General features: G+C 53.5%; 1 protein-coding gene across 25 annotated transcripts in view; it reads right to left on the bottom strand.

Moving 5' to 3' along the window:
* The window catches only part of CACNA1G (calcium voltage-gated channel subunit alpha1 G), a 143,355-nt gene extending 129,323 nt beyond the window's left edge, over nucleotides 1-14,032 (bottom strand). For 19 of the 25 annotated variants that reach the window (XM_071452714.1, XM_071452729.1, XM_071452719.1 and 16 more), the window contains exon 1: nucleotides 13,328-14,030. In XM_071452714.1, the coding sequence (XP_071308815.1) occupies nucleotides 13,328-13,569 (242 nt within the window). In that variant the 5' untranslated portion in view covers nucleotides 13,570-14,030. Of the gene's footprint in view, nucleotides 1-13,327 lie in introns of all 25 variants that reach the window. The other 6 variants (XM_071452713.1, XM_071452731.1, XM_071452732.1 and 3 more) reach the window with 3 other exon arrangements.
* Nucleotides 14,033-14,809: the final 777 nt, after the last annotated feature.

Here is a 14,809-nt window from a genome sequence, read left to right as displayed (position 1 = left end):
ATTTGATTTTTCTAGGAAGGATGTAATTTTTTCATTTAACTCCAATGCACCAAAATAAATTTAAAAAAAACACAGCCAAAAACCTATAGAAAGGTATATTACCCTGCAGTGGAAAATTAGAGTCCTCCTACACAATACTATAGGATGATTTAAATAGAACATATAGGAATATAACATGTTATTAAATTGTATAGTATCTTTCTAGAAAGACCTACAGTATAGGATTCTAAAAATTACTCCCAAAACCTATTAAGCTTCAATCTAGCGCAGCTGGTTTCCTTTCTATTATATGCTGCAACTTTTCCTAAAAGGCTCAGGTTTTAATTGTGTCTTGAAATGTTGCTGCAATCAGACTCCAAGAATGGCTCTAAATGCTTCCAGAAATGACAGACCCAAGTGGGAAACCCCTGGCCATGGGGTGGGATGGAGGTGGGGGTGGATGGGACTCTGCACTCTCCACAGTCAAAAACCACTATAATTAGCAGAGGGGTGAGGGGTCCAGTGAGGGCCCTGGTGCTTGGCTTCCTGGGCATGAAGCAATTCCATATTTCAATTCCATTGCTCTCCCAGCACTTACCACCCCAAATATTTGGGGTATTCAAGTAGTTATTGGTGCTTCAGCACCAGACACTCATCCTCTCCCCCCTGTCTTCCAAAAAACCCAAAAAGGGTTACCGAAAAAAGTTGCCTGTAGCAGTTGCCATAGAGACTCTCCAGCTTGGCACAGAAACCCAAAATCTTGTAAAAAATGGAAGAATTTAAGATTTTAATCAGTGAAAACACACGGGAGGCCAAAAGCATCAATGCACATCCTTGCCTTAACAGCAAGATGTGTTCACCCCTCGTTTAGCAGCATCCTAAGAGCCAGCTGAGCACAGGGACAGAAAGAGAGAGGAATGAAAACAATGAAAACCCCGTCCGCTTTCGAGTATTTTCTGTCCCCAGCAAAGCAGCTTCTTGCTGCCCAGGCTGATTCTGGACCAGTACCCCACCGGCCAAGCTGTTTGTGTTCCCATTTCCTTCATCTGCTGCCAGAAAAAGAAAAATTCAACAATACAAGTGAGGCAAAATATTTCCCAGAACCGCGCTATTTCTCCCATAAACTTCACCTCACCGCCAGTGCAGCCAGCAGCAGGGAAGGAAAAAACAAAGGAGAAAATCCTGACTTTTAGCAGCATGAAATGTTTTTGCGACTGTCTTGAAATTGCTCTTTTCTGCTGCATCGTCCACTGTCACTCCTGACCCAGCTTCCACCGTGACCACAAATCAAACATCGTGGGATAAACTCACTGCTCTGGCATTTTCACTGCTTGGCAGAGCCATGGCTCCAGTTGTGGCCACTGGCTAAGACAAACATGGCCCCAAGCACACTCCAGTGGCTGCCTTTCCACTAGCGGAGTGCTGCGGCACGCCAAGGTGGCCAAAGGATCCTATTTTACCACCTTTCAAGCCTTGGGATGAGTTAGGGAGGTGATGGCATCCACCAGCAGCAGCTCAGGGACAGGGCAGTGGTTTCACCTGGCAGCAGGATGCAGGGGATAACCAAAGCCACAGCATTGGGGAAAGCCTCCAGTGCCAAGGGGTGTTGTATTTCATACCTGAGGAAAGAGATCTTGAGGAACACCAAAACAAGGAACTTCAAAAAGGAGCAGTGCTGGCCCAGGTTGTTGTATGAGCTCAGCCGCTTCAGAGCAATGGAAAAAATCACGCACTGACCCGAAGGGGTGATGGAAGGACTCGGTGTGCGGGGGCTGAGCTTGAGACATGCCACCAGCATCCACCCAAGGGGCCAGAGGGGAAGCTGGGTGGGAGTGATGGTACCTGTGGCAACATCCCAGCACCCCAAGCTGTTCCAAAGCCCTGAAGTCAGGGAAGGACTCAGACTTGGGGCCTCAGGTAACTGTCCCCACATTGCCCTGGCACGCTAACATAGAGGCAAGGTTACTGTCAGCTCCCAGCTTAGGCAGACTGAGGCGCCTCTCCAAAACCTTTTACCAACACCAAGTTCCCATCTGTTCAGCTCCTCACTTTTACCCTCTGCTGCACATTTAGATGCCCACCAGGATGAAGGTTCATTTGCTTTCCACTAACCCCATCCCTAACAGCACTGGGAGATTCAGGACGTATCTCCCACCACCTCCTCCAGAACCCAAGAGCTGGAGTCAGGACCCGGCTGGCAAGGAAGGCCCTAGAGGGAGATAGTGTGGATGGGGAGTTACAGACTAAAAGAATCACTCCAGCACTGGCTCATCTTTGGAAACAAGATCATTTTGGCTTGAAGATCACTAGGAAAGGAGCTTTGTGACTTCTTTCTGTGCCTTTGCTCTTCTTCCATTAGAAAAGCAGGTCTCACCACGGTGCAGCCATGTCCTGGGCTCTGCTCAGCCCATGGTGGGGACCTGTATGTACCCACACACAAACTGTGGGCAATTCTAAAACTGCCCTGGAGTTCCCCACAGATGCTCTCAGGGCCACTGCCAGGCTCAGAGCAAGGGCTATGCTCAGGGACCTTTGCTCCTCTCAGTCCCTTTTTGCTCTGGACTAAAGCAGCCAGGCACTCACAGGGCCACCAGGCTTCTGCATGGCCTTGAGATACAGGGCAGAGGCATTTCCTGTCCTCAGATAAAGGCCACGGACCATTCCCAGTCAGATTTGCCAAGGCTCCCAGTATCCATGCCATGGCCCCCAGCCCTGCCCATGCTGCCCCATCCCCCTTGAGTAGCTCCCTCCCTCTCCTGCACTCTCCTCTCTCGCTGTGCCTGTGTGTGGGTGTATTTGGAAATGAGATCTTTCCAGCTGAACTGCAAAATGAAATGCAGAGATCACAACTCCTTGAATAGATTCAGTGCACAGACCCCCCCCCCCCCCAACCTCCAGCCTGCCCTCCATGCAAATTCCAGGCAATAGTAAAGAAAAACCCAAACTAGAGGTGAAAAAAATCAAGGTGTTCGGCAGACAAAAGGGGGAGATTAGAGAAGAGGTGGCTGGGGGGAGGCACTGCAAAGCACTTTCCTTTCACCCCCTGGTTCACCACAAGATCAATAGATTGACCCCCACTTGTTCAATCCTCTGAGCTCCCAGAGCTGAGACAGCCCAGCTTCATGGGGCTACAAGACAAGAGAAAACAAAGCCCAGTACAAAGCCAAGCCCAGAACCCAACTGAGATGTGAACATCCACTGCTGGAGGAGCCAGAGCCCATTTTCTGAGATGAAGGCAGAAGTGTCTCCACCCTCACTGTGGATACCCCGTGCTGGCCTTGGGCCCCTCTGCTCTTCTTTTCCTGGAAAAAGACAGGATTCCCCTGTGCTGCTGCCATGAGCAGTTTCTGAAGAAGGGGCTGTGATTTCCCCACCGCAGGGGAAATTGCTCTCATGGGAACAGCATGGGTGTATAGAAGGGGTTGCTGTGGGGCAGGATGCGCACCATCCTAAGGGACTGGATGGAAGGAAAAAACAGAAGCATCCTGAAAAATACCCTCACCACAGCAATGCCCCATCCAGGCAGCAGGGCCTGAGGCAATGGGTGAAAAGAAGAGGAGATTTGGGGGCTCAGAGCACCATTCAGAGCCTGGAGACTCCTGCACTAACATTGGCTGTGCCAGAGAATGGAGTGAACACACACTGCTGAAAGAGGAGTCACACAGGCAGCAAGTTATACCCTACATGAAACAGAGCCCAAGAGGGGAAACACCCACCTCAGCTAGAGGAAGCACCCTGCCACAGCCCAGCCACACAGGGATGCTCCAGCTCAGCTTCACCAGGGGAACATGAGAGGTCAACTTGGCCCTTGCTGCCACCATCCATCTGTTTCCCAAGCTGCTGGCCCTGTGTGCACCACACATGTGTGGGTACAAAGCCCCAGGACATTGAGGACACTGAGCACACTGAGCTGTGAAATGCCCTGTGCCACCCCCATGGCCAGCATGGTTTTGGGTGCCTGGGGTCACCTCACATCCACTGGTCATCAACAGAAGCATCCACTCAGCATCAACGGCTAAATGGAAGAGCTCACCCCTCTCCCCAGGTTCATGGATACACAAAGCCCTGGCCAGCGCTACTGACGGGCAGGCTGAGAAACCCATCTTATCTCCCCAAGCCATCCTTAACCCCCAAACAACTGCCTAAGGGGAACAAAATCCCAAGGACAGGAAGAAAGGCAGTGGATAAGAGTATGAGGCTCCAGCTGTGATCCATCCCAATTCCAGAGCCAAGAAACTTCACCTGCACCTGCACCTTCTCCTCTGAGTTGAATCAGGCTCCACAGCCTCCAATGCTGAGCCAGCCATGGATCACAAACAATAAAGCACTTTATACAAGGCAGAAACCTTCAGGAATTATGCTGTATGCTTGCCATATAGTGCAAACACATTCCCTTCCGCACGTGGCTAGGTCCTTTGTCAGAGGAATTTGGATTTTTGACCCTAGAAGTCAGGATGAATCTCTGAAGGAACATCAGAGACAGACCTGCACAGTGATCCTGAGCAGATTATGGTCTCAGGGGTATATCCTGAGACATATTTATGGCCCTCCAAAGCAAGATAAGTCAATAATCACATACAGAAGCAGTTAAAAGTCACATAATAATTTAATTCCTTTCCTCCCTATCTGCCCAGATAAACATTAATTCAATGGTGCATCAGAGGGCTCCTTTATTTATCATTCTTATTGGAGTTTGTTTGTTGTTTTTTTTTTCTCCCATTAAGGTAGAATTCTTACAGCCAGGCTATCTAGAAAGACATTTTGCATCCAACACAGGCACAGGGACCACCAGCCCAGATCTGGGATTCGTGTTATTAGCAGCTAGCACTGATGTGGAGGAGACTGGTTAAAGAGCAGCCCATCAAACACACTTAGAAGCCTCACCCACAGCAGAAGGAACAATTTATTCCTACAGACCCTGTAGCCAAGAAGGAGCAGAGACATTTGCTCCCTTCCACAGGATCCATACACCCTGGCCCTGGGAGTTGCTCGCCCATGCACAGCAGAGCTCCCACCACCTTCTCCCCTTCCCAGAGTACAGCTCTTCCCAAGACTAGTCTCAACCCAGAGTTAAAAATGAACCTTACTCATTATTAACATCTTTACTTGCATAGCGTGGCTGGCAGCTTAACACCAAATAAATGTTTTGGCAGCAGGAGTCCCAGGCATGGGGGCGAGCCCTGCCCTCCAGAAAGAAGGCAGCTTCAGCCTCGCCAGGGGTTAACAAGCACTTTCTATTTGAATTAACAAATCATCAACAAGCCCTCTTAGCCATCTGGGCAGGGGAGGGCTGGGCTGCTCTGGCCACCAGCATCTCCTGAGGGAGCACAGAGCCATCAATAATGCAAGAGGAGGGACTTCGAAACCTGACCTGATTAAGGTATGAATCACAGGAAATCCTGGAGGCAAAAAAACCCCTGGGGGTGGTCGGACAGCCAAGGTGAGTGAATCTCTGTGAGATTGCCCAGTTCCACTGCTGCTGGCTGTGGGTTTGCCTTCAGCCCCCAGGGTTAGGGAGCATTTCGAAGCTGATTCAGTGGATGCATTGGGGAAAACCTCTTGGAAGAGAACCAAATTAGAGATAAATGTAAGGATGCTTTGCACCAGAAACCCAGTAAGTGTGGGGCTAGTACCTGGATTACAGTAAATAAATCCCCTTTTCTTTATAAAGTAGTCTGTGCCAAGCTCCAAGCTCTCAGTCGTCACCTGTTTAGCATTTTGTTCCCATTTTCAGCCCTCTTCTGCTCTTGCCCTTGGATTTTGCATCCCAGCAGAGAGGGAGAGAAAACTGGGATGACATGGGTGACAAGAAAACCCCAACACCAAACAGCCGCCAGTGCCTTGCACCTAGGAAACCTGCTAAAAATCCCAACCAAAACAACATTTCAGGCACGGAAGCCAAACCCATGGACAATTTCTATCCACTTGTGACTAAACCAAGTCACGGTTTGGGGCTGAGTCATGGGCACATCCCAGTCTCACGCACTGGTGCACGGCTGCAGCACCCGCCAGGACCTGCGTGGCCGTGCCGCACCTCCGGCACAGGATGCTGTTCCTGGCACCCCAAGAGCCCCTTTCCCGTAAGGCACTAACCAGCACCACCACAGCCAGCACAGAGAGCAAGCCTCAAAGCTTCTCTCAGCAAATATTCAGGCTGAAAAATGTGTTTTTCCATCTGCTCGAAGCTTCTTTGCTGGGGCTTTGGTAGGAAGCAGATGTGAGAGCATCCCAAAGCACAACCAGTCGTTACTCACTCTGTTACATAAAACCATGTGAATTTCCTCTTTTTTTCTTTTCTTTTTCTTTTGTGTTGTTTTGGGTTTTTTTGTTTGGTTGGATGGGTTTTGGGGGCTTTTTTGTTGTTGTTTTGGTTTGGTTTTTTGTTTTATTTCTTAGCAGCAGGCCAGATTCCTGGATGAGAGGCCAAGGCTGAAGAAAGCCAAAGCCAAATGAACCCAGGTTGGGGGAAACCTCTGCATGCATCACCATCCAAAGAGAACATTTCACGTCTAGGTTGCTCAGCAGAGAGCCAAGGCACGGAGGAAGGGAAAGCCACGATCTGGCCTCGTAACAAACCCAGAAACACTTAAGCCTCCTAGTTAACTAGGAAATTCAACCCTCTCCAAACCACAGTGAAGCTTCAAAGCCCTCCTAACCTGACTCTGGATGCTCCTTCCACAGTTCCCCGTGGACGGCCCCGTTCCCTCAGACTCTAGTCCCAGCCAGCAAAGCTGCCGGGGGCAAAGGCTCCCCATGGGTCCTCTGCCAAGGGAAAATGATTCCATGATCCAAGTGAAAAAGCCATCAGGGAGGTTCATTTTGGCCTAAGGTTTTGCTCCCTTCCAGCAAAACAGTAGAAAAAAAAAAAAAAAGAGAGAGTTGAGTAAAAGCTGGGCAGGGAACTTGGGGTAATCCGAAACTTGGTTTTTTCAGAATGGGGGGGAAAAAATGAAAGAGAGTTTAAAATAAAAAATGCAAAAGCGGAATTTTTCAGCACGATGCCAAAGCTTCTGCAGGGGTTGCAGGGGGAGAAGAAAGCAGAAAATTTTCTGTGCATCATAAAATCCTGGGCATTTCCAGACTGGCTCCAACAACCTGCATTACTGAACAGGGCAGAGAACACAGCCGATCAAACTGAGAGCAGGGAGCCATAGGAGACACGTCAGCCCCAAGGATGAGTGGCAGCTGGGGTGGTCCAACCCCATGTCTGCCCCTCCTGTCCTGGGCATGGGGGGCTGGGGAAGAGCTGGGATCTCCTCCCAGCCACCCTGCCCTGGCTCCTGGCCCCAGATGAAAAGCAACCCCATATGGGCCATTCACTTAAGAGTTGGACTCGATGATCCCTGTGTGTCCCTTCCAGCTCAGAATATTCTGTGAACTGGTATCAAGCAAGTCTCCAGAGATGCTCCCCCACCCCACAGGAGAGCAAGCGTTCCGGATTTCCTACAAGGAGCCGAAGCAGAGCTGTCCCCGAGCAGCGTGGGGTCCCCAGGCAGGATGGGGCCACTCCTCCCGGCTGGGGCTCCCCGCGCCGGGATGACATAACCACGAACTGCATGAGGCCGAGCCTTTTGTCTGTGAGCCGGGAGAGAGGGAGGGAAAGCAAGCAAGAAAGAAAGAAAGAAAGAAAACTTCTGGAAGTCATTATGATTCCTCTGCTCCAGTCTCCTTTTTGGCAGACAGCTTCCCTCTCCCCTTCCCTCCCCCCCACCCCACCCCAGCCCGCTTCAAAATGCCAGCCTATGATTTTTAAATGAGAAAAAGCTGCGCTGTACTCCAGCACTTGGATAAACTCCTACACAAACTTCCAGATGTGACACAACAGCCTGGAAGGGGGAATTCGCAGAAGAATCTCCTTAAAAAACATATACACACGCAGGGAGCAAAGGAAGCGCTGGGCTGCCGGCACAGCTGGGCGATGGATGGACGGCTCCAGAGATCACTGGTGAGATGAGGTGTCACCTAGATTAGGATCAAGCTGCTCCTGGCTCTTCCAGGGAGGCAGGGATTAGAGGAATGCTGGCCACTGCACCCAGCTCTGGGAAGTGAACACCGCCTCCTGCTCCCGCTGAGCTCCCAAAAGGTTTGTGAACAGCAGGGAAGAGGATTTGCAGTTATTTGTCTCCTGGGAGAAGGGAAATAACCACAGCACCTCTGTGCTGCCCTTGCTAAAAGGTGATGGGTTGAGATCATCACACAGGAGCTGGAGTGAGCCCAGGGAGGTGCCAGCACCTGCCCTGGTAGCACCAGGATGCTCCATCCCAGCCAGGAGGGCCAAGGCGCTGTGGGAGACCCCTTGGTCAGGCATCAGCCAGACAAGCCAGGTTTCTCTTCTCCCCAGGAGCTAAGGAAGGGGCACAGAGAGAGTAGAGGCTCGGCAACAGTGGGAGAAATTCCATCTGTCTAGGGAGGGGGGAGAGGCATCAGCGGGTGAACTGGGTCAGGGGAGAGAAACAAGCTCAGGTGCCCTGGGATGGATCAGACACAGGTGAAGCAAATGGATTCTGGTTCCTTTGTGGGGTTTTTAAATTAAAACAAGATCCATTTCAGGTCTGACCTGTCAAATCTAAGCGTTTTGCTTTGTTAAACTCAGAAGTGAGGCTGGAACAAATGTATAGAAGTGTACATAAGGACACCAGGTGCACTTGCCCCAAAAAACACACCCTTTTGATAACAAAAAAATTAATTTAACCCTGCATTACACTGAACTCTTCAAAGAGCAGCATAAGCAGTGTCTGGCTCTCCCCATGAGCCGACATGGCTGAGGAGGGGGTGAGGACACCCCAATCTTCCACAAGGTGACAGGGGTTCCACTTGCCCCTGACCTCACCACAGGCATTCCCATGAGAAGGGGTACTGTGGGGCACTGCTGGGGTTGGGGAGCCCAAACCACAACACAGCTGAGCAGCCTCAGGTCTCACCCCCACCAGGCAGGAGGGTCCTGGCTCTGGTGCAGTCGGACACACGAGCATGTCCCTCCCTGAAGAGCTGGATCCAGCCAGACCAGCACAAAGTGGCTCCAACACAGACCAGCGCACAGGGTGAACTCAGCAGGGGCTGACTGTGCTCTCAATGGGGCCAGCACTGCCTTCCACGAAGAACCAAGCTCTAGCACAGCAGCTCCAGCCACCCTGTGAGCCAGGCTGGTGCAGATCTCAGCTACAATTTGGCATGAAGCCATGGGGATTCCAGACCCATTCCTGGAGGTGTCTGGGCATCTGCAACTTCCAGCAGGAGTTGGGGGCAATCAGTCCTCCCCAGGACCCAGCTTTGGTCACCCACCTCTTCCTATTGGGGAGTAGGCAGAGCCATGTGAGGCAGCGGCTGGAAGAGTCCTCTCTGTTTTATTGCCGACAGAAGGCAGGGCTGGTTTCTGTGACCAGATCAAGATGTATTTCTTTGCCAAAGCCATTCCCAAACCCCATGTCCCAGGGATTATGCCACAGAGCAGCCAGGCCATTCCCAAATCCCACGTCCCAGGGATTGTGCCGCAGAGCAGCCAGGCAGGATGGGAGCGCTCCTCCTGGTGCCACCCAAACCTCCCCTTCTCAGAGATGGAATTTGCAGGGCTGCCCTTCACCCTCCAAACCAGGAAGAAAAAAACAGGATTTCAGCCAATGTGGGTATATCTCCCCAGGAATGGCACCTTCCAGCAGGTTTTTGTAGCGCCCCATTGCCGCGTGCTGCTTACCAGGCAGCAGCGCTCTGCAGGCAGGCGGGCGTGGGGGATGAGGCAGTTTTCAGTACTACAATAGATATCACAGGCCCTTTCAGTTACACTGTTATTTCTCTATTCAGAGCTCTTAATGCCAAGTGGTAGCATCCTCCCCACTTTCTCCATCCCCGCTCTTCAATCAGTCCACAACTCTCAAGAAATAGCCTCGTTTCTTGTCTCTGATCAGAGGAGCAGCCTGGCACAGACCCTGATACAGCCTTTCATCTTCCCATCATTCATGGTGCTTTCATTTTATGAGTGAAAGTCAAGTAACCAGCTTGCCTCCTTTTTTCTCCCCCTCAAAAAATCCTGCTTCTCCTCTCACGGCCTTGCCAGCACACACACCAGGACACCCTGCATGTGCCACAGCCCTTCCCACCTCTGAGCCTGTGGGTCCAGCACTGTGACCACTGAACTCGTCCCTGCTCTTCTTCCCTCTTGACCCAGGCAGTTCTCAACCAGGGAAGAACCTTCCACCCCAGAGCCACCAGCAATATGAAGGCTGTCATCCAGGCTCATCCCCTCAGGTCCTCATGGCTCCAAGAGAGGTTTTCACTCAAAGACCACAATGGAGTGGAGGGAGAAGACATGTTGGCCATCTGGTACATGTTTAGAGTTAAAAATCCCCAGGTTTCAGGCTCTGGAAAATTTCTGGATCAGGACAAGCTTCATGACCTCTTTCTAAACCTAAGGGAGAGGAGGAGCACGAGAGCAACACAGTACCCCACATCTCTGTCTTGCTTGCTTCAGACAGCAAGAGAAAAAGCTTCCTGGTCCAGGCAGAGAATGCTCTAGACAGCAACATGGCAGAAAACCCTCAAAAACCACATCAACAGGACTTTGCATCCCTGCTGGATACTCAGTACCTCAACCATCACCCTCCTCTAACCCAGCCTCAGGTACCACAGTCACACTAACTGCCTGGACAGGGATATAGAGCAGAATCCCAGGAGTTCCAGCTGCACTTCAGGGGTACAAACTGTCATTCCTGGGCAAGACTGGGTCCTGCACCTCCTCCTGATGCCCCATCAACAGTAAATTTTATCAGTCAGATTAGAACACCACAAATCTGCCTGGAAACGCCCCAAGCTCTGCATCTCCACGAGCACAGCTCAAACCAGAGTCCTCCCATCCAGTTTCTGCAGGAGCCCATGCAGAAAGGTAAAATCCACCTGAGGGAGTGGCAGAAGGCAGTGAAAACTCCAAACTCTCCAGAGCTGGGGCAGGATTCACCACCCACTCAGCCAAAGCACTGTCACTCCTCTGCAGGGCAGCTGGTGGCAACAAAGACTTTCCAGCAACATGACTACATGGCTTTAACACTGAGGCACAATTCCTAGAACGTTACAGCCTGAGAAGGGCCACCACACTAAAGAAAAAAAAAAAAAAAAAGTAATAAATATAAACAAGAGCAGGCTCAGCTCCAGCACTGGAGTGGCAGAAAGGCAAAGGAATGAGCAAGACAATGCTCTTCTGAACAAGCCAGCAAGTGATGGGACACAGTGCAGGTACCAAAGTAGCTACTGTGTTCCTCTCATTTGAAGGCTGAACTGATTTTTTTTTTTTTTTGTGTTGTTTTAAAATAAACTCCCCCAATTCTGGGTCAGTGACCCCGAAAACAAACAGCTGCATGCAGCCACATGACTCGAAGACCCACAGCAGCACCCTTGTGGCCCCAGGACTCCCAGCAAGATCCTTTCTCTGTCAGTAACAAGTGAAAAATTGGTGACAAAAATCCCAGCTAGTGGGACTGCACGTAATGCTCATCCCTGACTCACAGTGGTGTTTGCAGGTGCTCACAATACCACTGATTTTCCAAGGACAAAAGTTAATCAGATTGTTTTTGCAGCCACAGAGGAGAAAATACATTTCAAGCCATTACTGGGGTGGGGGACTTTACTGAAAACACTAAAACATACAGGTGTTAACATCAGATTCAAAATAGCATGTCAAAGATTAAAAATTTTTTAAAAATTTTTAAAAACCCATAAATACTTGGAAACATATTTAAACCAGCAATCATAAATACTATTAGTCATAGTAGGCAACAAGAACACACTGACTTGCACGCTGTCATTAATATTTCTTTCCAAAACAGAAGGCTTCACAAAGTTGTTAGATTTCCTATGTTTAAATAAAGGCAGTTTGAACTGCTTAGCTGGCCTGAAAGAGATCTGTAGAGAAGCTGCTAAAAGTATTCATGACTGGGAAGAGAAATCTTGGATTTTTCCCTCTTGGGGGACATTTTAGGAGACAAGGCAGCCTGTTTATCAGAGAATCTTTGCTGAAGCTCAAGTAAAACAATATTCACAACTCCAGCAGACCCTTACCAAGCACACCAACCTCAGCTGAGATGTAGTCCTTAACAGTTCCTGCATACCAGGAGTGGAGAAGGACTAGCACAAGGTATTCTATAACAAGGTATTCGTGTAACATGTCCTCCGTGCTGCTGCACAGCCTCTCCCGTTCCAGATGTGGGGCTGCTGCCCAGACTACTCGCTTGCCTATTGCCGGCAGCCCAGCACGGATGCAGGAACTTCCCAGGAAGCGGCTGCCTCTCCTGCACCAGCCCCTGCTGGAAGCCACATCGCTTCACTTTATTTCATTTTGGGGTTTTGTTTCTACAAATAATAAATGAAACTGGAATTTGGGGATGGTAAAATACTCGGAATGCTAGAAGCCATGCAGAAGCCATGTGCTGGTTGCAACTCAACTCCAAAGGGAAGCTTTAAAGACACCAAGACTGTGAAAGAAGAAATTTGTCTATTGTCTCCTCTATTTCTTCCCCACCCCCCCCTTTTGAAAGCTTAAACTTGACTAAAGCGGCTCGGCCTGTGCCAGAGCAGACAGGGAGCTTGAAAGAAGATCAGAAGCGTTTGGGGGGTCGTGGCTCACCCTAGGATCTGACAAACAGCTGCCCTTGGCCAATGCCCGCCCGGGACCATGACCCCCACCCTGCCCCGACCCGTCCAAGCAAGGAGCATCCCCCGGGGGACTGCCGAGAATGGGCCCTTCGACGGGCCTCAAGCACTCTGAATTATTTAGGGACCCTGGAGCTGGGCAGCGAACCAACCCCCAAAACCGCCGCCTCCCTCCAGACTGCACCCGTCTTGCAGAACCTCAGGGAAAGGACCAGGGAGCCTAAAATGGGCAAGAAACGGGATCAAGAACGAAAAACCGATCCACAAGGGAAGAGACCGGGATTAGGGTCGCTCAGTGTGTCCGGGGAGCTGGACCAGAGACGGTCGATCCCCTGGGGGAGATCGTCCCCAGCAGCTCCACTCCGAGTCCCTGTGGAACGGAGCGCCGAAGCCCGCGGGAGCCGCGGCATCGCGGCGGGGCGGCCGAGGGAGGGGAGCCCCGCAGGAGGGGAGCCCCGCGGCACGAAATGGACAGCCGAGCCCCTGCAACAGCCCGGAAAACTTCCCGGGCGAGCAACGGGGAGGGGGGGGAGTGTCTCCGGGTGCCGCCCGCTACCCCGGGGACGGCGGGTGACGGGTCCTCCCAAACCCCGGCTCCTTCCCCATCATCCGGCGGGCCTCAGACAGGAGGTGTTCCCCGCCCTGCCGGCCGCTCCGGGGGCTTGGGGGCCCCGTGGGGCTTACCTCGCCGCCGAACACCTGCAAAGGATACGGGTTACAGACCAACCGGAGGCACCAGCTCCGCGGCCGGCTCTCCTGGCTCAGGTAGAAAAAGACGACGGGAGCCAGCGCCGGGTAAGGCAGCGCCTCTGCCTCCGAATCGCCGCTGCCCGCCTCCCTGTCCCCCGGCCCCGGGTGGCCCCCGGCCCCGGACAGGTCATTAAGGCGGATGAAAGTCTTGGCTCTGCCGGGCTCTGGATCCTCCTCGGCCGCTCGCGGTCCATCTTCGTCCATCCTCCGGCCGGCGGCCCCGGGGGAACCGGGGCGACGCGGGGCGAGCCGGTGGGACGCCTAGAGTGGCGCGGCCATGGCGGGGTAGGGGGGCTGGGGGATGCGGCGGGGCGGCTTCAGCGCCGGGATGGCATGGCCGGGCGAGCCACTGCCTCTCCCCCCGCCGGGGCCGGGCCGCCCCCCTCGTCCTGCCCTGCTGTCTGCGGGCTCCGTAGCTCCTCCTCGCCGTGCCTTCGGGGGCCCGAGCCGCGGGCAGGGAGGCGGCGGCGGGGCGGCCCCCGCTGCCGGTGCTGGCCCCCACCCGGGGGGCGGCCCGCCCCTAGCGGCTCTGCCTGTCCCCTCTGCTCCCCAGCATCTGCCCGGGGCGATGGGATGCTGCCCGGCGCCCCGGGGACGGGCGGTGGCAGAGGATGCTCCCGCGGCGGCCGCGCCGAGCCGAGCGCTCCGCACAGCTGGATCCCTCACTCCAACTTCAAGTCCCGGCTCCTCCTCCCCCCGCCGCCAATGGGGGCTCGCCCGCGGCCCCCCAGCGCCTCCCCATTGGCTGCCGCGCGTGTCCGTCCGGGGGCACAGCTGGACGGGCAGCGCGGTCCCCGGCGGGGCTGGACGGGGCGCACCCGCCCGGCACCGGGGCCGGGCAGCCCCTGCCCTGCGGGGGTGCGGGGGGACAACGGGAGGACTGCAGGAGACGAAGCGCCGAGCGCTGGGGGCAGGGAAGAGCGAGAAAGCCTCACGCTGCTTTTGGCAGAGGCAAGCCCCGGTGGGACACTCCAGCACCGGGAGAAGGGGAGCACCTCCCGGGGGGAGGCAAGAGGGAGACATGCGGCGGGAACAGACCGCCCCGCCCGGTCTCTCCTGCGGGAGAGAAGAGCGCCAGGAGCAAGGCCGACAAGGCCAAAGTGCCGAGAGGACTGCAGGAGCCGGTATGGAGCCCTCCCGAGTGCTGCCTGAGCCTTGCACGAGATCCTCGCCCTGCTGCGGGTCCCCAGAGGTTGCCTCCTGCCCCGTTCTCGCCGCCTAAGAGCGGAGACCGTGCTACTGAGCTCGGTGCATGTGGGTCACGGCCCGGTCTTCCCCCCTTCCCAGCCTCCGGCTGCTCGAGAGTGGTCACCCCGTCCCGAGTCGGTCACCCCCGGACTGACTGGGTACACGAGCCCGGCCAGCAGCTCGCAGGGAGGCTCGGCCCCGAGGAGGGGAAGGGGACCCGTCACCCCCCAGCCATGGGAGCAGCCGGTCCCCCCGG

This window comes from Agelaius tricolor, unplaced genomic scaffold (genome assembly GCF_023055355.1).
Source record: "Agelaius tricolor isolate 1412-34295 unplaced genomic scaffold, bAgeTri1.0.p SCAF_35, whole genome shotgun sequence".
Classification (NCBI taxonomy): Eukaryota; Metazoa; Chordata; class Aves; order Passeriformes; family Icteridae; genus Agelaius; species Agelaius tricolor.
The sequence above is the reverse complement of the archived record's forward strand: the minus strand, read 5'-3'. Positions and strand labels throughout refer to the sequence as shown.